Source organism: Nomascus leucogenys, chromosome 13 (assembly GCF_006542625.1).
Source record: "Nomascus leucogenys isolate Asia chromosome 13, Asia_NLE_v1, whole genome shotgun sequence".
NCBI lineage: Eukaryota > Metazoa > Chordata > Mammalia > Primates > Hylobatidae > Nomascus > Nomascus leucogenys.
This window is the reverse complement of record NC_044393.1, coordinates 36487639-36507690: the sequence shown is the minus strand read 5'-3', so window position 1 is coordinate 36507690 and position 20052 is coordinate 36487639. Positions and strand designations below refer to the sequence as shown.

General features: G+C 52.5%; 1 protein-coding gene across 10 annotated transcripts; it reads right to left on the bottom strand.

The window, feature by feature from the left end:
• Nucleotides 1-748: 748 nt before the first annotated feature.
• CDC25B (cell division cycle 25B) lies at nt 749-19860 on the bottom strand. Of its 10 annotated transcripts, XR_004033041.1 has the most exons (18): nt 11048-11526; nt 10200-10470; nt 9174-9307; nt 8472-8523; nt 6552-6593; nt 6379-6415; nt 6019-6141; nt 5791-5913; nt 5497-5631; nt 5083-5163; nt 4785-4961; nt 4509-4604; nt 4079-4157; nt 3910-3972; nt 3650-3748; nt 3319-3452; nt 2177-2288; nt 749-2036 (listed from the first exon to the last, which is right to left on the bottom strand). XR_004033041.1 is itself a non-coding variant. In XM_030826326.1 (17 exons), the coding sequence occupies exons 1-17, from the start codon at nt 11070-11072 to the stop codon at nt 1896-1898; spliced, it is 1845 nt and encodes a 614-aa protein (XP_030682186.1). In that variant the 5' UTR covers nt 11073-11526; the 3' UTR covers nt 749-1895. The 10 variants fall into 10 exon arrangements, 9 of the variants coding, with proteins under 9 accessions (XP_030682186.1, XP_030682185.1, XP_030682188.1 ...); XM_030826326.1 differs by lacking the exon at nt 4079-4157; XM_030826325.1 differs by lacking the exons at nt 4079-4157; nt 11048-11526 and adding an exon at nt 19809-19860 and having other exon boundaries at nt 5791-6141.
• Between the last annotated feature and the right edge of the window lie 192 nt (nt 19861-20052).

Genomic DNA, 20052 nt, shown 5'->3' with positions numbered 1-20052 from the left:
GGTCACCTGCAGTGGTATTCAGGGAGGATTTCCTCAGAGATCTGGGTTTGGCCTGTGCTCCCAGATTGGCCCTTTCCCAATTGCTTGAGGGAATGAGGCTGGGGAGGACCCAAATCTTAAAAGGCCATGCCAGTTTTGTTTTTTTTTTTTTTGAGGCAGTATCTCGCTCTGTTGCCCAGGCTGGAGTGCAGTGGCACAATATCAGCTCACTGCAACCTCTGCCTCCCAGATTCAAGAAATTCTTCTGCCTCAGCCTCCCAGTTAGCTGGGACTACAGGTGTGTGCCACCATGCCTGGCTAATTTTTGTATTTTTAGTAGAGATGGGGTTTCACCATATTGGCCAGGCTGGTCTCGAACTCTTGACTTTGTGATCTGCCCACCTCAGCCTCCCAAAGTGCTGGGATTACAGGCGTGAGTCACTGCACCTGGCTTTAAGTTTATCCTGAGGACAATGGGGAGCCACTGATGATCCTTGAGTGATGAGGTCACTCTTGCTTTTTGGTGCCGAGTTTAGGAAGGGCAAGCCTAGAAGTGCTTGGGAGGCCAGGTGAGGGGAAGGAGGGGTTGAATCCAGAGTCCTGGCAGGAGTCTCACCCAAGAGATGGAAGACACTGGGAGAAGAAGGGACAAGAGCATGAGGGCACCTTTCCAGCAACTCTTCCTGCCTCTGCTGACCCTGTCCCCTACCCCAATCCCGCAATTGGCGGGCTGCTGGGGTCTTGCCCAGGACCCCAAAGGACACAATGCTGGTTTCTCAACTTGCTCAGTGCTTTATTGACCCAAAGCCCTAAGAGATGACTCAGCAGGGCCTTCAGGCACAGCCCTGCCCCCATCTTGAGATTCAGAATCCAGAGGGTGCTCAGTCCTTGGTTTAGCTGCTTCTGTGACATTTCCTCTTGAATAGTTCCAAACCCTAAGTGTAAAGATTTTTGTCCACACAAATAGACACACATATATACCTGCTCCAGGCTGTCATGCTCAACAAAACGCTCCCACCTGGTTTGGGTGTGCAAGGCACTGCGCATCCACGGCCATCCACCCATCCATCCAACCTTCCATCCATCCGCAACAAGACAGCAGCAAGTTCTGACCAGTCAGGCCCCAGGGTTCACAGCAGTAGGGGCTGGGCTTCCAGCAGGCTCACAATTCAGGCCTTAGCCCTTGCCCAGGGAGCCCCCAAGGATAATAACATCCCTTTCTGGGGCAACAAAACTGGGACCGAGTGGGTAACTGATATTTGACAGGGGAACCTAAACAGTCTACGGAAGTGTCCTGAGATGGGTATAAAGTCAAACAGACCAAGCACACAGGTAACACTGAAATAGGAAAGAGTAAGAGCTTCTGTTCAGGCTGGAGGTGCTCATATGGTGGAACAGGAAAGAGGAAAAGAGAAAGGGCAACATGGCAGACATACCACGGTTCCTACAGAGGTTAGGGGCAGCCCTGGCCCGGGAAGTACACAGGGCAGAGAGCTGACTCCCAGGCCAGGAAGGAGTTTAGCTCTGACCCATCCTCAGGAACCATGGCTCTCCCCCAGGTTTAGCTGACACACACACAAAGGAGCGTTTCAGGACACAGGAAGATGAAGGGTTAACCCTAACAAGGAAACAAGAAGCTCCTGGAGGACACAAAATACTGCCTTTAAGCTGGTAGTAACCCAACTTAACTAACTCAACAGACTGGGCTCTTCCAGGGGTGGGGGGGCACCAGGATATGGAAAATGATGGGATGCCACAGGGGAATCAGGGCTGGGGCAGACAGGCAGGACACCCACACCATCTTTCCCATGGATAGCACCTGAGGCCTCCAGCAGGCCCTCAGCCCGGCAGGCCCATAGGGCAGCTGGCTTCAGGCCTTGAAAGGCAAGGGAGGTAGCGGGACTGACACAGGCCCCTCACTGGTCCTGCAGCCGGCTACAGAGCTCCCGCCGGCTCCGCTCCCCAGCCCAGCTGCGAGTCTTGAGGCGGAAGGTCTTTAGCTCATCCTTGAAGGCCTCGTGGTTCATAGGCCGGTAGTCCTGGGGTTCACAGAAGTTCTAGGGCAGGACAGGAGGGGTCAATGCAGTGGAATGGGTAAGTTTGGCAGGGACTCAACCCTCCCACCCCCTATCCCATGGCTCCAGCCTGGCCAAGCAAACCCTCACACAGAGACTGTGGCCTTCCCCACCCACGCTACCGGGTGCTGAGGGAAGAACTCCTTGTAGCCGCCTTTCAGGATATACATCTCAGGGTAGTAGAGGCTGGGGTAGTCGTTGACAGCACGGTCTCGTTCCCTGATGAAACGGCACCTGGGGCGTCATAGGCAGGGTGTGGTCAGAGTGGGGCATGCAGTGGCTTGTACATCATGGGACCTATCCCCCAGGTCCCCTCCTTTGAGGGCCTTGGGGAGCCACAGAAGGCTTTAGAGCACAGGAATGTAACCACAAGAACATTTTTAGATCAGTCTGGCTACAGAAGAGGGTGGGGAGGTGGAAGGAAGGAGGTAAAATCAAGGGGATGAACTCTCCGTTTCTAGAAGGCAGTTGCACAATCTTTGTTAGAGATATCTGTGCCTGGACCAGGAAAGGAGAAGCAGGAGAGGAGACAAGTGGGCCAAATTCAAGGGATCCATTCAGGCCACTCCTGGACAAGACCCGGTGAGGATCAGTGGTGGGGAGAAGGGAGGAGGAGGACCCAAGACTGAAGCCAGTGCCCAGGCCCGGTGCCCGGGTGGAGGTGTGTGACACGTGCTGGGATGCCTGGAGAAGTTGGGAGGGCCGCAGGGATGCGACTCTGTAAGGGGCGTCAGGGTGCAGATTCCCACCACATGGATGAGGCCAGGCTGGAGAGCCACTAGCAGTCAGATGGACCAGTGGCAACCCAGGAGGAGGCAGAGGTGGGAGGACAGATGGCCAGGCAGAACAGGAATAGAGACAGAAGGAGCTCAGCCAGGGAGGCCCAGGTGCTGTGGATGCCAATGGAGGAGGTTGCAATGGAGACCTAACAGCACTGAACATGTGGAGGGTCAGTGTACTGGGGACTGACACGGGGCCCTTAGATTTCGAGAAAGACACCGCTAGAGACTTGGAACTAGATTTTCTGAGGGTGGCAGTAATGGATGGGGGGTGGACATGAGGCTTGATAGGCAGGACAGTGAGCGAGATGGGAGGCGGGTACCATGCACAGTGAAGTGGGGCTGAGGTCAGCTCTAGGCCATCAGATGGGACAGAGGAGGACCTGGACTTGCACCCCTGGCCATCTCAATGGTGCCAGCACCTGTGAGCCTGGGCAGGGAAGGCCGGGGCAGACACTAGCTGGCTGGGCGGAGCTGGGACTCACATGCGGGGCCCACGCTCAGATGAGAATTCACAGTGGAAAATGAGGATGACTCTCTTGTCCAGGCTACAGGGTGTGATGGGGCTCTGCAGCAGGAAGCTCTCAGCATCGCGTTCCAGGGGCAAGTTCACCGCAGTCTGTCAGAGGAGCCAGAGGTCAGGCATAGCCCTGGGTCCAGGAGGCAGGCCCCTCCCCCTGCAGTCCCTGTCCTTCTCTTAGTAGGAACCCTCCCCATGAGAGGGGGCACCCGTCCTCCACCCATTCACCCTCTTGGCAGAGCAAGGACCTAAACCAGGTGGGATCTTCAGGGCCTCTCTCCATTGCCCCACTTTACCTTGATGTGCCCACCTTCATACTCATAGGGGTATCTGCAGTCTACAATCACAAACTTATCCACGATGTTGCTGAACTTGCCCGTCAACAGGGCCACCATCTGTAGGAGGTCATGGGGGTTGTTTCCAGCAGGTCAGGCTGGCAGCTGGCAGGTGGCCCTAGCCTGTCCTCTGGCCTAGTCCATACAGCCTGTCCCCAGGGAAGGTCAACAATGGAGCTACAGTCCCAAATGTGCCTAGAAAATGGGGCAACGCTGTTTACCGTTTCTGGTGAGATGTACTTGAGGTCTTGGTGCTTTCCATCTACTGTCTGTAGGAGGAAGGCCTGAAGGGAAGGGAAGGGAAGGGATGCGGGAGAGAGGAGAAAGTTAAATTGGTAAGACCAGGAGCCTAAAAGAATGAAGTTTCATTCCCAAAATCAGAGGCCACACCTGCTTTGGCCTTCAAATTCAGTTCTGGTTCCCATGGCAACTGAGAGGCGCCTCTTGGGTCTGACACCCAGGGAACAACCTTCCAAGGGGAAAGAGAAATGAAAAAGGGAAGTGGAAGAGATGAACTCCACATTCTGCTCCCTACTCTCTGCCAAGCCCGAAGGTGAGACATGAGGGGGTTCCAAGCTAGGTATGAGCTTGGAAATAAGATGGCGACGCAACAGATGCCTGGACTGACTTGAGATGGAGTCAGGAGACAAGGAGGGCCAGAGGGAGGAGTCTGTGTGAGAACAAAGGATGAAAAGATACAAAGGACAAAGGAAAGGGGGGCTCCAGGGAGAGAGGGAGGAACCCAAGCAGCCCCTGGGCTAGAGGACCACTAGTCAGTAAGAGGTCAAGCCCCCAAGGGGCCCTTCGATGCTGCAGGTACCTTAGAGTAATCTCCAATCAGCTCTCGGTGGTCACTGTCCAGGAGGTTCTCGATCTCATCGTGACACAGTGATTTTGAGCGGAGGACGCGGGCTTTCTGGAAAGTGAGTCAGATGGAGGCCAGGGTCAGGGTGGGGCTGTCCCTCTGTGCTCTGCCTGACTGGTACCCCCTTTCTCTGCCATGCCCAGGCTGCCACCTGCCCTCTGCCACAAACTTAGCCAAGGGGGTGGCTGCCCAGGTGCATGCCAAAGTGGACCCCAGGAGGAAGGCACTCACAGGTTCCTCAGCCTCCTGCTGCTCCTCGGGATGGGTCACGCTCCGCTTCCGCTTATTCTGCACGGGCGTGTCCCTGTCCTGGGGCCGCTCCAGCCTCTTGAGGATGGGCCGGATCACACTGCAGGGCATGGACGGAGAGCGGAAGAGCCGCTGGCACTTGCTGTACATGACGAGGTCCTGGCAGGGACAGCAGGTTAGGGATCAGAGTGCCCAGGCCCCACCCCATCCCTCAAATCCACCGGAGAGTAGGATGGACCCCATGCCTCCAAATTCGGAGGGGGCCACCCCAGAGGCCCACCTGTTCCTCTTCCTTTTCCAAGGTCTTGACCAGTGGGGCACTAATGAGACTCTCCATGCCTGGGGGAACTGCATCATCGTCCTGAGGCCAGATTAGCAAGGACAAGGTCATACCCACAGGCATAGGCCAAACCCCTCCAGTCCCGGAATCCTCCAGCACAGCCTTCCCTGTTTCCCTGGCAAACTCCAGGTTGGGGTGAGAAGCTCCCCTACCTCCCAAACCTGCCCTCCACTGTGGCACCAGACACCTGCTCTTCTCTCATTGGCCAGAGGTTAGGCTGTGACTCAGTTACCTCAAATTCTTCTTCTGACACTGGAATGAGGTCTCGGTCCTGCCACGAGGGCTCAGAGCTCTCTTCTTTTGGGCGAACCCAGGGATGGGGAGGTAGGGGCCTGGTGGGACAAGGCTGTTTACCTTTAAGTCACTCTCTAGGATGTCCACAAATCCATCATCTTCCTCAGTATCCCCTTCTACAGGGGTCAGAGAGAAGCGACCTAGGGCCAAGGGGCTGAGCTCCTCCACTTCCATCTTCCGCTCAGGACTGAGACACTGTCCACATGACAGACAGACACAGACTTAGAGGTGGAGATAGTTCCTGCCCCATCCTCCTGAGGAAAAGTTCCCAGTGCCTGGGGGTTCAGGGCCACCCTCCTCTTCCCCAAAGCTGCATCCCCAGGCCCCTCCCAGAGGTCAGCTCTCTGGATGTACCATCAGGTCAGGGGCCGAGCTGGGTCTCTGGGCAAAGGCTTCCCTGCGGCTGGCCCACTCTGCCAGAGCATGGGTGGAGCTGGGATGTGTGGGCTTCCATGGCATCTTGAAGACAAATCCATCCTGCAGCCAAGATGGGAGAGGAGGGTCCTCACATGCCAGGGAACCACCCCAGCATGCCCCCTCCTCTCCCTGGAGAGCTCCCATCCCGGCCTTCCAGAAGCGCACATTCTCCTTGTCTTCCCCAGAGCTGCTGGCAGCTCCACCGCCTGCCTCGCTCTTCCTCCGGCCGTTGGGTGCCTGGGAGTTGGTGATGTTCCGAAGCACGGGGCTGTGGCCCAGCAGCCTCACCTAGAGAGCCAGGCAGGGCGGCAGGCAGAGGAATGAAGGCTGTATTCCTCTGGCACCAGCCCAGGCCCTACCTTCTCCACCTCTCCTCCAGTTCCTCCCACTTACCTACTTCTGAAACCCCATCTCCCACAGCCTGCCTGGGGACACCCAGCTGGGTGATCCCTGGATGCCTCCTGCTCATCTACCCCATGCCTGGCCAGCATGCCTAAGCCTTAGTCAGGCCTCAAAGACACTCACCGGCATAGACTGGAAGCGTCTGATGGCAAACTGCTCACTACAGGAGGAAATGGGGACAGGTGAGAGCTGGGAGAGGCAGGGCAGGGACCGAGAGCATGCAGCATGCCCTTCCAGAGCCCTGTGCGTCCTAGGGGAAAGCTTGTGGTAGATGGAAGAGGCCCAGGAACACTTACTTTCGAATGACCCGGCTGGCTGCCTGGATGGCCTGTTCAAACCTAGGACAGAGAAGGGTCCCATGCAACCCATCCTCCCTCCGCACCCATCACCCACCCCAGCACCAGGCCCCCAGTCCCCAGCACCAGGTCTCCAGTCCAGGGGGGGAGTAAGGGCAAAGACAAGGGCCAGGGCTCAAGGCAGTGGAAGGCGTGGGGTAAGAAGAACGCCCACCATCAGGGGGCCCAGGTATTGGGGAGGGGGGAGATAAAAGGCAGGCTGGAATTTTAAAGGCTGCCCTGAATGAAAGCAAGCCCAGAGAATGGCAGTGATAGAGACAGCTGGGGCAGGTCACAGGGTCAGGGAGGCGTCACCAAGGCAACAGTCTCACCAGCCTGCACCAGGCCTTCCACCTGTATGCAAATCACCTCAGCGGGGCCATATGGCTGCCAGGAAAGGCATCCATCCATCCTATGATGTATGGCTGCCAGGAAAGGCATCCATCCATCCTATGATGATAGGCCAGGGGCACCCAGCAATGTGGGTGTCTCCAGGGCCTGGACAACAGCAAGGCTAGGCTTCCTCTCCCCTGTGAGGAGCTGGCCTGGCTCCCGGTCCTCCGAGGACTGAGGCCTGCTTTAGGGCTCCCCCAAACAGCTCCTGTCTGATACGGTAGACCCCCTAGTGACAAACGTGCAGGGTCACATCCTCTCCTCCCTCCTATGGAATTTTCCAGGACCACCCCCTCCTCCTGCCTTAGAAGAGGCCAGCAGGCAAGGAATTCCAACACATGTTCCCTCTGAGGCCCCGCCCCCCAGCCATGTTACAGGAGACCACCTGCCACGCGGAGCTTTTGTGTATCTACACACATACACACATACACATACACACACACACACACACACACACACACACACAGCTTCTTTCTGAGAAACTCTGTATAACTGTCAAAGCAGGTGCAGGGAAGGGAACCACTCAGGGATAAAGTGGGGGATGCCCCCCTGGGGGGGCTGCTGTGCCCAGCCAACTTGGTATCAGGGATGACCAATTTCATTGGCTTGCACATGAGCCTTGGGGGTAGGGCAAGACTGCTCTGTGCTGCCACCAAAACCAAGCTGCAGTCCCCCAACCCCACCCAATCCTCTCCTCATTTCCTGTTTGTGAACCGATCTGCAGCCCAGCCCAGTCTGATCAAAGGCAATGGGAGGTAAGACAAGTCACTACCCTAAATCCAAAGCCACAGTCCCCTGCACAGGCCAGGGATGCCCAGCTGTCCTTATTAATGGCTGGCAGCTGCTCCGCTGCTTGGGCTTTAACAACTGGACGGGAACAGCTGTGCTCTGGAAGACACCACCCATGCCCACAGCCAAGGGGAAGGTCTGTCCAGGCCAGAGCCCACCAACTCTCTCTCCATTTCCTTGCACAAAGAGCCTAGACCAGGGCTGGCCAGAGGGTCAAGTGTCATCGAAGTCAGAGGTTGCTGTTCGGCCAAGAGCCACATCAACCTGCAGGCAACTGTGTTTTGTTTGGCCTAGAGTGAGTTAAAGTTTTGAATTAGTTGGATCATATTTTTAAATTGTAATATTTCTCAGAAAAAAATGGGTATAGGCAAGAAAGAAAAATGGGACATATGCTGGGCTTGTATTCCTGCAAGACATGGGCTGTAGTCTAGTATCTGCTCTCCCAGTGGCCACTGTCCCCACTATCCCTGGCCCTGAGCCCACTCTCGATTGGCTCCCATGAGAGCAGATCCTTCTCTGAGACAGGGAGCAGAATGCCAAGGCCTAAGAAGGTCAGTGAGCCCCCCGGCCATGGGGATCCTGAAGCCACCCCATGGTCTGTCTGCTTTCCCAGGCCTTCTCGGTGAGTTTATGGTAGAAGTAGGATTCTTAAAGACAGGTGCTGAATGCTTGGTAGTACACATTCCCCTCTCTACTCACATCTGCTCTGCCATCTGGGGGTCCATAGGGCTGGGGGAATCCATGCAGAGACCTGAGGGGACAGAGCACCTTGGTTTGAAATTAGTGAGTAGCACTTTCTGTATACTTTCCCCCACCATGTCCCAATAAGAAAAAAAAAAAGTTTCTAGTTTGGACTTTGACACATTAGAAAATGAAACAAAAACCCAACCATGGACCCTGAGAGCTGAAACATCGTCCCCCAAATGGTCCAGGGCTCCACTCCCTGTTTACTATGGAAATTCCTTCATATCCGTCTTTAAACCACAATGCTCGCTAAGCATTTTTCTTGAACTGGTTTAAAATAATTTGTTCTAGAAGAGACAACAGATTTTTAAAGAAGAGGTTATAGGCTAAGAATGTTCTAAAGACCAACTCTCAGCCCTGGGTGCTTCCCAGGTAGGGCAGTGGTTTAGAAACTTTGGTGCGTGGTTTTACATAGGTAAGATGTCATCTCCGTAGAGGGCCCCACCCTCTCATCCACTCAGCCAGTCCATGTTGGGTGTGGTGAGCCCAAGAGATGTGTCTTCCTTCCATCTCTGTGGAGGGTTGGGGAGAGGCTCCGGGGCCCACCAGGTTGTGGGGAGGATGTTAGTTTGATCAGCAGGGAAATTGGGAGGCCCAGGCAGCCCCCACAAACTCTCCTGGCACAGGCAGATCTCTCCAGGCTCCCCTGGGCCTCACCTGCATCAGAAGATTCGGAGGATTCAGACGTCAGGGAGGATTCGGATGCCCGTCGAGACAGGGAGAGGCGCGTCAGGCGGCTGCGGCTGCGGCTGCGGAGGAGCAGGGTCCCTACTTGACTCTTTGGGGTTTCGCTGGGAAGGGAGCAGGGACCCGGGAAAGGAGAAAGGTAAACGTGGGGCTCAAGACCTGGCTAGCCCACGTTCCCACTCCCTTGCTGAGAAAAGAACTGAGCGAAACACTACACTGGGAAAGCAATGGCCCCGAGGGCCCCCTCTTCTCAGGTCAAGGCAGGTTCATTCTACAGAGGCCCTAAAGGGTCTTCTCTTTGTTGACTGGTTTAGGAAAGGTCCTCCCAGGTGCAGGGGAAGGTGAGCCCAGGGTGAGAGCAAGGCGGCCTGGCTGGAGGCCAGCCTAGGGGTTGGTGGTCTAGCAGAGCCACCCCAGAGAGCCTTCCCCTAAACAGTCAGACCCCCACCTTTGCAGGACCCTTCCTGAAGGATGGACCAAGACCAGGTTCTCCTACTGGAACAACCCAGCTCTCCCCTTGCAGACTTAGGGAGCAGGATCAGTGTTTAATTAATTGCCTTAATTCTGGGGGCAGAATTGGAGTGGAGGGAGCAGGGGCATGGATGTGTGAGTGCTCCACGGCTCTGCCACCCTCAAGTTCCCTCTCCAGGCTTGGGATTCCCATACTGGGGCAAAATGGTGGCTATCTGGGCAGAGATTAGGGAGGCAGCGTGGTGGAGGCACAATGAGGGAGGAGGGAGTGAGGGGAAAGAAGACTTGGAGAGGCTTGTGCAGACTGAGAGCAGGTCACCTGGAGGGTGTGGGGGGCACAGCCCAGGTCTCACTTCCCATGTCCTGCGCCCCTATGAAGGGACAAGGGCGTACCTCTCCACTGCCCAGGATGCCTCCCCGGGACTCCACCTCCTGGATTCGACTACCATGCCCAGTTCTCCAGGAGGCCCAGGACTCCAGACCGAGCCTCTCACCCCCATATCCAGCCTCCTTGGGGTGTCCTACCTGCCGAGCCCGGCGAGGTCGTGCATGGTCTGGGTGAGGGTGGTGACCGGCGAGGAAGCGGCCGCGCGCACCGGGGACCCCAGGAGGCCATGAGATCCCAGCAGGAGGCCCGGGAGGTGGCCGGGACGCTGGGCGCCACCGCACATGCCTGCTGGACTGAGAGCCGAGCCTGGCGCGGGCTCCGGCTGGGGCACCTCCATCGCGGCGGGGCCGGCAGAAGGCTGGCTGGAGGGCCGGGCGCAGGGCAGCCAACAAACGCCGGCACAGCTGGCTGGGCCGAGGGAGGCAGCGGGCGAGGGGTGGGGAGGGAGGGAAGGAGGGAGGAAGAGCCACAGGGTCAGGCGAGAGGGAGGAGAGGGATGAAGGGAGGGCGGGGGGCGAGGGACGCGGGGCTCAGGCACCAGCCTGGGAAGCCTCTAGTTGCAGCTGCCACTTCCACCTCCTTATATATTCGAAAAATAACAGCAGCCGCGCCGCCAGACGCCACCAATGGGGTAGCGGGTTAGATGAGGGCGGGATTGAGGGCGGGGCCCGTAGGGCAAGAGGCGTGGAGGCTGGATTTCCAGGCTTTGGGTGGGCCGGAGGAATTAAGATTTATCCCACACCCTCTCACATACCCCTGGCGCGAGGATCCTGGCCTCCCAAAATCCGCCTCTCGCGACATGGTTTGGAGCTCCACACTCCCAAAGGCAGCAGCAACGCCCTAGGGTGGCCTCCGCAGGACCCCCCGCGGCATGTCGTCACCTGGGATCACCGCTAGGGACGGGGAGAGGCTCCAACCGGCTCCCGGAAGTTTGCTAAACCCAGCTGGGCTGTGCGGTCTGCGTTAGATACCCCATTTTACAGACCTGGACGTTGAGGCGTGAAGTTCATTAACTAAATCAAGGTCACGCGGTTGGGCAGGCGGTGGGCCAGGATTCGCTCGCTCCAGGCGCCTCTGACCGCGCAGCCTCCCCGCCTCCGCGACTGGCTGCGCTGAGCAGCAGCAAAACGTCATTCGCAGGCGGAGCGCCCAGCGTAGGAGGTGGGAGGGCAGTGGGGCCCCCAAGCGGAACTGATGGGCGCTTTCGGGGGACCCCAGGTTAGATGTTACCCCAACCGGCCCAATTTTCGCGGCAGCCCCAGTAGAGGCTCTAAACGGTGGAACTAGGAATGGATTTCCGCGGCTGGGAGTCGAGGAGGGTGTCAGCAACCAGAGAAGCGAATTAAGTATCACGCCCATTGATGATTTGGCTAACTTGGTGCCAATGGCACCATATTATTTAATTGGTGTTTCTTTGATGACCAGACCAGAGAGGCTGAATTTGTCATTCGTTTTAAGCGGAGCATCTTCCAATTATCTTTTTTTTTTTTGAGATGGAGTCTCGCTCTGTCAACCCGGCTGGAGTGCAGTGGCGATGTCTGCTCACTACAACCTCCGCCACCCGGGTTCAAGCGATTCTTCTGCCTCAGCCTCCCGAGTAGCTGAGACTACAGGAGCGTGCCACCATGCCCAGCTAATTTTTGTATTTTTAGTAGAGACAGGGGTTTCACCATATTGGCCAGGCTGGTCTCGAACTCCTGACCTCGTGATCCACCCGCCTAGGCCTCCCAAAGTGCTGGGATTACAGGCATGAGCCACTGTGCCCGGCCCATCTTCCAATTATCTAAATGCCTTCCAGCCCCGCTAGTTTTCCAGGCCTCTTGTTCCAGGAGGCTGCACCCAAAAGCCAGTGGGTAGTGAGCAGCTTTCGCATCCCGTCTCCCCAGGTTAGAAGTGGCCTCTGGCTGGGCGGGTGGTGGTGTGGGGGGCGGGCTGCAGCTCAGCAAGGCAGGAGCACCCCTTCTCGTGCAGTCCCAGCCACCCGGACCCAAGGTGCATTGGATGGCAGTGGCAAAAGGGAGGGCCTGGTGCTGGGGGGCTGAGTGGGCCAATGCATCTGAAGGGGAGGGGAAGACCCCAGCCCCACCTGAGAGGGGTGGCCAAGGTGGGAACTGTGACCTTTCCTTTTCTCTACATTTTGCCTAGCTCCTGTGCTGTGCAGAGGGCTCTGCAAGACTGAATTTCCGGTTCATCCTCCCTGGGTCAGGGGTCATGCCCTGGACCTCCAGCCACTACTTCCAGTGAGGATGTGACTGCCCTTAGTGCCAGGAGGGAAGGGGGAAGTGCCCTTGTGAAGCCACCCAGCCCAAAAACCAGAAATAAAACTGCCCCGAGATTTGCATTTTCAAAATAAACACAACAGGTATCCCCCCCACCCCCCACCCAGCCAACATACATCTGCACAGGGTGTGTGTGGCAGGGCAGGCATTATACTATTGAATCCCTTGAAATTCCACAGTCAGGTCACCTCTGGGCCAGTGAGGGGGGAGGTGGGCAAGACCACAGAGGGGTTCTGGGTTTTTTTGTTTGTTTGAGATGGAGTCTCGCCCTGTTGCCCAGGCTGGAGTACAGTGGTATGATCTCGGCTCTCCGCCTCCTGGGTTCAAGCGATTTTCCTGCCTCAGCCTCCCGAGTATCTGGGATTACAGGTGCCCACCACCATTCCTGGCCAATTTTGTATTTTCAGTAGAGACAGGGTTTTGCCATATTGGCCAGGCTGGTCTCAAACTCCTGACCTCAGGTGATCCACCCACCTCGGCCTCCCAAAGTGCTAGGATTACAGGCGTGAGCCACTGTGCCTGGCCCACATACATAATTTAAAATATTATAGTAGCCACATTTAAAACAGTAAAAAAGAAACATGAAATTACTGTAATATTTTATTCAATGTAATGTATTCAAAATATTATTTGACATGTTATCAATATAAATTAATGAGATATTTTACATACTTTTTTGGATACCAAGTCTTCAAACCATAATATGCATTTTACACACCCAGCACGTCTCAATTTGTACTTGCAACATTTAAAGGGCTCAATAGTGCTGGCACTGTGGCTCACACCTATAATCCCAGCAACTCCAGAGCCTGATGCAGGAGAATTGCCTGAGGCTAGTAATTCAAGACCAGCTTGGGCAATATGGTGAAACCTTGTCTCTACAAAACATTTTTTAAAAACTTAGCCCGGCGTGGTGGCCCCTGCCTATAATCCAAGTGACTCGCTGGGCGCGGTGGCTCACACCTGTAATCCCAGCACTTTGGGAGGCTGAGGCAGGTGGATCACAAGGTCAGGAGTTTGAGACCAGCCTGGCCGACATTGTGAAAACACGTCTCTACTAAAAATACAAACATTAGCTGGGCCTGGTGGCACGCACCTGTAATCCCAGCTACTCGGGAGGCTGAGGCAGGAGAATCGCTTGAACCTGGGAGGCGGAGGTTGCAGTGAGCCAAGATCACGCCATGGCACTCCAGCCTGGGCGAAAAGAGCAAGACTCCATCTCAAAAACAGACAAACAAACAAAAAATCCAAGTGACTCTGGAGGCTGAGGTAGGAGGATAGCTTGAGCCCAGGAGTTTGAGTCTGCAGTGAGCCATAATTCCACCACTGCACTCCAGCCTGGGCAACAGAGTGAGACTTTGATTCTAAACATAAAAATAAATAAATTAATAGTTCAATGGCCACTTAGGGTTAGTGGCTGCAGGTCTATATCTTAACAAGTGTAAATCCGTCTGTATTTTAAAGAATATACAAACAGCATACAAACATTGTTCTAGGCTGGCATGCTGGCTCACACCTGTAATCCCAGTACTTTGGGAGGCCAAGGTAGGTGGATCACCTGAGGTCAGGAGTTCAAGATCAGCCTGGGCAACATGGTGAAACCCTATCTCTACTAAAAATACAAAAATTAGCCAGGCATGGTGGCGTGCACCTGTAATCCCAGCTACTTGGGAATCTGAGGCAGGAGAATCACCTGAACCCGGGAGGCGGAGGTTGCAGTGAGGCAAGATCGTGCCACTGCACTCCAGCCTGGGTGACAAAGTGAGATTCTGTCTCAAAAATAAATAAATAAATAAAAATAAAAACCATTGTTCTATACCTCTCTTCATCTTACTTGGAGATGGATCCATATTAGTACCATAACAATATATATTTACTCAAGCCCCTAATGCTGAACGTTTAGGATATGAGCTTTTACAATGATGCAGTAAGTATGCCCTTATGTGTCTGTGTGCTATCTACAAGATGAATTCCTAGGGAGGAACTGATGGGAGGCACAGCATTTAGTTTTTTTTTCTGTTTTTGTTTTGAGTCCAAGTCTCTCTGTCACCCAGGCTGGAGTGCAGTGTTAAATCTCGGCTCACTGCAACCTCTGTCTCCTGAGCTCAAGCAATCCTCCCACCTCAGCCTCCCAAGTAGCTGTGACTATAGGCGCATGCCACTGCGCTTGGCACATTTTTGTATTTTTTGGAGAGACTGGGTTTTGTCATGTTGCCCAGGCTGGTCTTGAACTCCTGGGCTTAAGCGATCCACCCGCCTCAGTCTCCGAAAGTGCTGGGATTACAGGCATGAGCCACCATGCCCAGTAGCATTAAGTATTGGGATCTCCTTTTCCCTTTCTTGAATCTCATCTCAAGCTGACTGGGCTATTGAAGGACAAGGACCAAATCATTTACCTCTCTCCCGGGCTCCCAGAACCTTGCTCCCAGAACTTTGGTTCAAGACCAAAGTTGGCCCCTGACCCTAATATCCCACTTCTCAGCATTTCTCTTAAGGAGATGATAAAAGTACATACAGATGTAAGTTCATTGAGTTATTGTCTTCAATAGGGGAGGTGATTCCTCTGCACTGTGCAATACCTGCAACCTTTAAGGAGAATGGGCAGGTGGGTGGGGATGCCTGCTTGGTAGGGGGTCAATAATTGTTCATTATTGAAAGACTACATATTGAGATCATAGCAAATGGACTTTTGAACAAAAGATTCCTAGAGTAAAAGAAGTGTGGGTGGTGGCTCATGCCTATAATCCCAGCACTTTGGGAGGCCAAGGAGGAAGAATCGCTTGAGCTCAGGAGTTCGAGACCAGCCTGGGCAACATGGTGAAACTCTGTCTCTACAAAAAATACAAAAATTAGGCCAGGTGCGGTGGCTCACGCCTGTAATCCCAACACTTTAGGAGGCCCAGGCAGGTGGATCACCTGAGGTCAGGAGTTCGAGACCAGCCTGGCCAATATGGTGAAACCCTGTCTGTACTAAAAATACAAAAATCAGCCAGATGTAGTGGTTGGCGCCTATAATCCTAGCTACTTGGGAGGCTGAGCAGGAGAACTGACTGAACCCACGAGGCGGAGGTTGCAGTGAGCTGACATTGCGTCACTGCACTCTAGCCTGGGTGACAAGAGTGAAACTCCATCTCAAAAAAAGCAAAAAAAAAAAAAAAAAAAAACCCAAAATTAGCCCGCCATGGTGGTGGATGCCTGTAGTCCCAGCTACCCTGCAGGCTGAGGTGGGAAAATTGCTTTAGCCTGGGAGGCTGAGGCAGCAGTGAAGCAGTGAGTAGTAATTGAGCCACTGCACTCCAGGTTGGGTGACAGAGCGAGACCCTGTCTCAAAAAAAAAAAAAAAAGTGTGAAATTCACTGATGTAGCTATTTATCGACATGAAAAGATGTTCACAATATGGGCTACGAAATATTATGCCAAGTGTAGTCCCATTAAACACAATATGCATGGCTGGGTGCAGTGGCTCACACCTGTAATCCCAGCACTTTGGGAGGCCGAGGCGGGTGGATCACGAGGTCAGGAGATTGAGACCATCGTGGCTAACATGGTGAAACCCCGTCTCTGCTAAAAAGAATACAAAAAAATTAGCCAGGCGTGGTGGTGGGCGCCTGTAGTTTCAGCTACTTGGGAGGCTGAAGCAAGAGATTGGCATGAACCTGGGAGGCGGAGCTTGCAGTGAGCTGAGATCGCGCCACTGCACTCCAGCCTGGGCGACAGAGCTAGACTCTGTCTCAAAAAAAATAAAATAAAATAAAAAAAAAACCACACAATATGCATGTGAAAACATTCTACAAGGATATTCTTTGAGTGGTGGAAATAAAGTTGATTAAATGTTTTTATCTTCAAAATATTCTGTATTTTAAAATATTTTTCAAAGAACAGGTATAATTTTTTTGATTATCATTATTATTATTTTTTGAGACAGAGTCTTGCTCTGTCACTCAGGCTGGAGTGCAGTGACATGATCTCAGCTCACTGCAACTTCCACCTCTCGGGTTCAAGCAATTCTCCTGCCTTAGCCTCCCGAGTAGCTGGGATTACAGGCACTCACCACCACGCCTGGCTAATTTTTTTTTATTTTTAGTAGAGACAGGGTTTCCAGGATGATCTCGATCTCCTGACCTCGTGATCCTCCCGCCTCGGCCTCCCAAAGTGCTGGGATTACAGGCATGAGCCACCGCGCTCAGACCGAGATGTTAACTTTTAAGCAAATCTTTTTTTTTTTTTTTTGAGACTGAGTTTCTTGAACCTGGGAGGTGGAGGTTGAAGTTGAAGTGAGCTGAGATCGAGCCACTGCACTCCAGCCTGGGCAACAGAGTGAGACTTGGTCTCAAAAAAAAAAAAAAGATAATCCAAAATGGACTGTGGTGACAGTTGAGCATATCTGTGAACTGTACACTTTAAATGGGTGAAGTGTATGCTTTTTGAAATATATCTTAATAAAACTTTTTTTTTCTTTTTTTTTTGAGATGGAGTCTCACTCTGTCACCCAGGTTAGAGTACAGTGCCGTAATCTCGGCTCACTGCAATCTCTGCCTTTCCTTTCCTTCCTTCTTTCCTTCTTTCTTTTTCTTCCTTTCTTTCAAAACAAAGTTTGTTACCCAAGCTGTAATGCAGTGGTGCAATCATAGTTCATTGCAGCCTCATGCTCCTGGGCTCAGGTGATCCTCCCACCCACCCCAGCCTCCCTAGGAGCTAGGACTACAGGCGCAAGCCACTATGCCTAGCTAATTTTTTTTTTTTTTGAGATGGAGTCTTGCTCTGTCGCCCAGGCTGGAGTGCAGTGGTGCGATCTCGGCTCACTGCAAGCTCTGCCTCCCGGGTTCACGCCACTCTCCTGCCTCAGCCTCCTGAGTAGCTCAGACTACAGGCGCCTGCCACCGTGCCCGGCTAATTTTTTGTATTTTTAATAGAGACGGGGTTTCACCGTGTTAGCCAGGATGGTCTCAATCTCCTGACCTTGTAATCTGCCTGCCTCGGCCTCCCAAAGTGCTGGGATTACAGGCGTGAGCCACCGCGCCCAGTCAATGTTGTTTTCTTTATTTTTATTATTTATCATTTATTATTATTTTTTGGCCGGGTGAGGTGGCTCACGGCTGTAATCCCAGCACTTTGGGAGGCCAAGTTAGGCAGATCACTTGAGTTCAGGAGTTTGAGACTAGGGGCTGAAGCAGGAGAATTGCTTGAACCAGGGAGGAGGAGGTTGTAGTGAGCTGAGATCGTGCACTGCACTCCAGCCTGAGCAACAGAGTGAGACTCCATCTCAAACAAAAAAAAAAATTAAAAATCAGCCAGGCATGGTGCCTCGTGCCTGTAGTCCTAGCTACTGAGGAGACTGAGGCTGCAATGAACTATGATCGTGCAACTGTACTCCGTCCTGGGTGACAATGCTAGACCCTGTCTCAAATAAACAAACAAAAAGAGAATGGAAAGCTTGCTGAGGGTCCTGAAGGACAGCTTTGGGCAGGCTGGACCAACAGAAGAGAAGGTGAGTTATGGATTTCCCAAACAGTCCTAAAAGCAGAAAGCTGGAACTTACAGAAAGAGGTAGGGGAGCCCAGGGCCTCAGATGGATTGCTGGGGGAAATGGTCACTTGAGAGGGGATGGAAATGGGCCCCGTGCACTGCTACAGGCAAAGGGTAGACGAGGTATCTGGAAATGGCTATGATATCAGCATACGATGGGTGTGGCTCTTCTGTCCTAGAAGTGGTTGTGCCAATGCCCTTTGTATGGCACCAAGGAGGGGCCATAGGAAAGGAAAGGAAGAGAAAGGAAGGAAGAAAAGAAGGAAGGAAAGGAAGGAAAAGAGAGAAAGAGAAAGAGAGAAAGAAGGGAAGGAAGGAATGAAGCAAGGAAAGAAAGAAGGAAAGGGATGAAAGAGAGGAAAGAAAGAAAAGATGCATGGCAAGGAGTTCTCATCCAGATAATCTTAGATTCATTTTTGCCCAGTGACCACACACTCCTCTTGGGCCAAGCAGTGCTCTGGGAAAGTCTCCCACGTGTTCTTTTGGACCTTGAGATTAAAAGAACATCTTTTATATCTCAGGGATAGGGAAGGCCTCTCTAAGTAAGACGCAAAACCCCGAAGCAATAAGGAAAAAATTGACAGGTTGAAGATTAAAAACTTCTCATATCCAAAAGATTCCCTAAGCTAAGTCAGACAAGTGGCAGACTGGGAGAAAACATTTGCAACACACTTAACAAAGATCTTTTCTTCAGAGCATGTAAAGAGCTCCTAAAAGTCAAGAAAAAGACAAACACATGGTCAAAGGATATGACTAGAAAATTCACAGGATTCAAATGGCCAAGAAACACACGAAAACAGAAATTTGCACTAAAACAGCAGTAAGTTACACTTTCTTCTTTTGGCTTCTAGAATGCCACAGTAGCCTGGTTTTTCTCCTGCTTCAGGGGCTCCTCCACTTCAAGAGTCTCTATTTGGTTCTTTCTTTCTTTTTTTTTCTTTTTCTTTTTTTTTTTTTGAGATGGAGTCTCACTCTTTTGCTCAGGCTGGAGTGCAGTGGCATGATCTTGGCTCACTGCAACCTCTGCCTCCCAGGCTCAAGCAATTCTCCTGCCTCAGCCTCCCAAATAGCTGGGACTACAGGTGAGTGCCACCACACTTGGCTAATTTTTTGTATTTTTAGTAGAGACGGAGTTTCATTATATTGGCCAGGCTGGTCTTGAACTCCTGACCTCAGGTGGTCTGCCTGCTTCGGCATCCTAAAGTGCTGGGATTACAGATGTGAGCCACTGCACCTGGCCTCTTTCTTGAGCCCTTAACCTTGAAGGACCCAGGGCACTGTCCTTGGTCCTCTTTTCTTCTTTGTCTACACTCACCCACAGCTTCATCCAGCCCCAGGTCCTCAGCCTGACCCCCTGGGTCGCAGCCTTCCCCTCTGCCAATGCTGGAGTTCCCCTTGGTGCTGCCCTAAGAGATTTTTAAAAACACAGCTATACATTCATTGTTTTAAGAGCTTGGCATTTTAATGTTTTGCTGAGGAGAGGGAGGCTTCAGGGATTCACTTATGTATATACATGATGTTATTTCTGTAAGTGCAACACATACATTTATGGCTATATGCATAGAAAAGCCCAGAAAGTGACACACCAAGATGTTATGAGTGTTTATCTATGGGTTGTGGGATTACCAGAACTTTAAAAATGTCATTAGCAACATCAAATAGATTTACAACTGTAATGCTGATTTTAAAAATAAGTGTGTAACAATAGATTACATACGCTAGTGTTCATTCATAGCTGGAATGCTACACAATCATTAAAAAGCGTGTTGGCAATACTTACCGATATGGCAAAATTCTCACTACTTGATGCCAGGTAAAACAGCAGGAGATGCCAGATATACAGTCTATACAGTCTGATGCCAGTTTTATATACTAAATTTTAAAAAAGAAAACTACATGCATCTAGAGAAAAGACTGGAAGGAAATGTATCAAAATGTTACCTGTGCATCTCTCCAGGTGATGTGAAAAGCGTTTTTCAACTTCTTGAATTTTTGTTTCTGCAAAAAAAAAAAAAAAAAAAAAAAAAAAAAAAGTGCGTTATTTTTACCTTAATTTAAAAAACAAAAACCCTGATTTTTACTCTTTTTGAGTCGCAAGTCGCTGTCCGCCGGGCGCAGTAGCGATGCACCGCGTCCCCGCCCGCGTCGCTGCCGGGTCGCCGGAGGCCGCAGCACGGGCAGGTCC

What these genes read in the sequence shown, in the direction of transcription:
- CDC25B (XM_030826323.1), bottom strand. Translation starts at nt 11,072, where the DNA reads ATGAACTTCACGCCTCAACGTCCAG. An exon ending in ATGAAGGTGGGCACATCAAG is followed by an intron (nt 3,453 to 3,649) that starts GTAAAGTGGGGC and finishes CTCCTCTGACAG; the next exon opens with ACTGCGGTGAACTTGCCCCT. An exon ending in TCTGAGCGTGGGCCCCGCAT is followed by an intron (nt 2,289 to 3,318) that starts GTGAGTCCCAGC and finishes ATGACGCCCCAG; the next exon opens with GTGCCGTTTCATCAGGGAAC.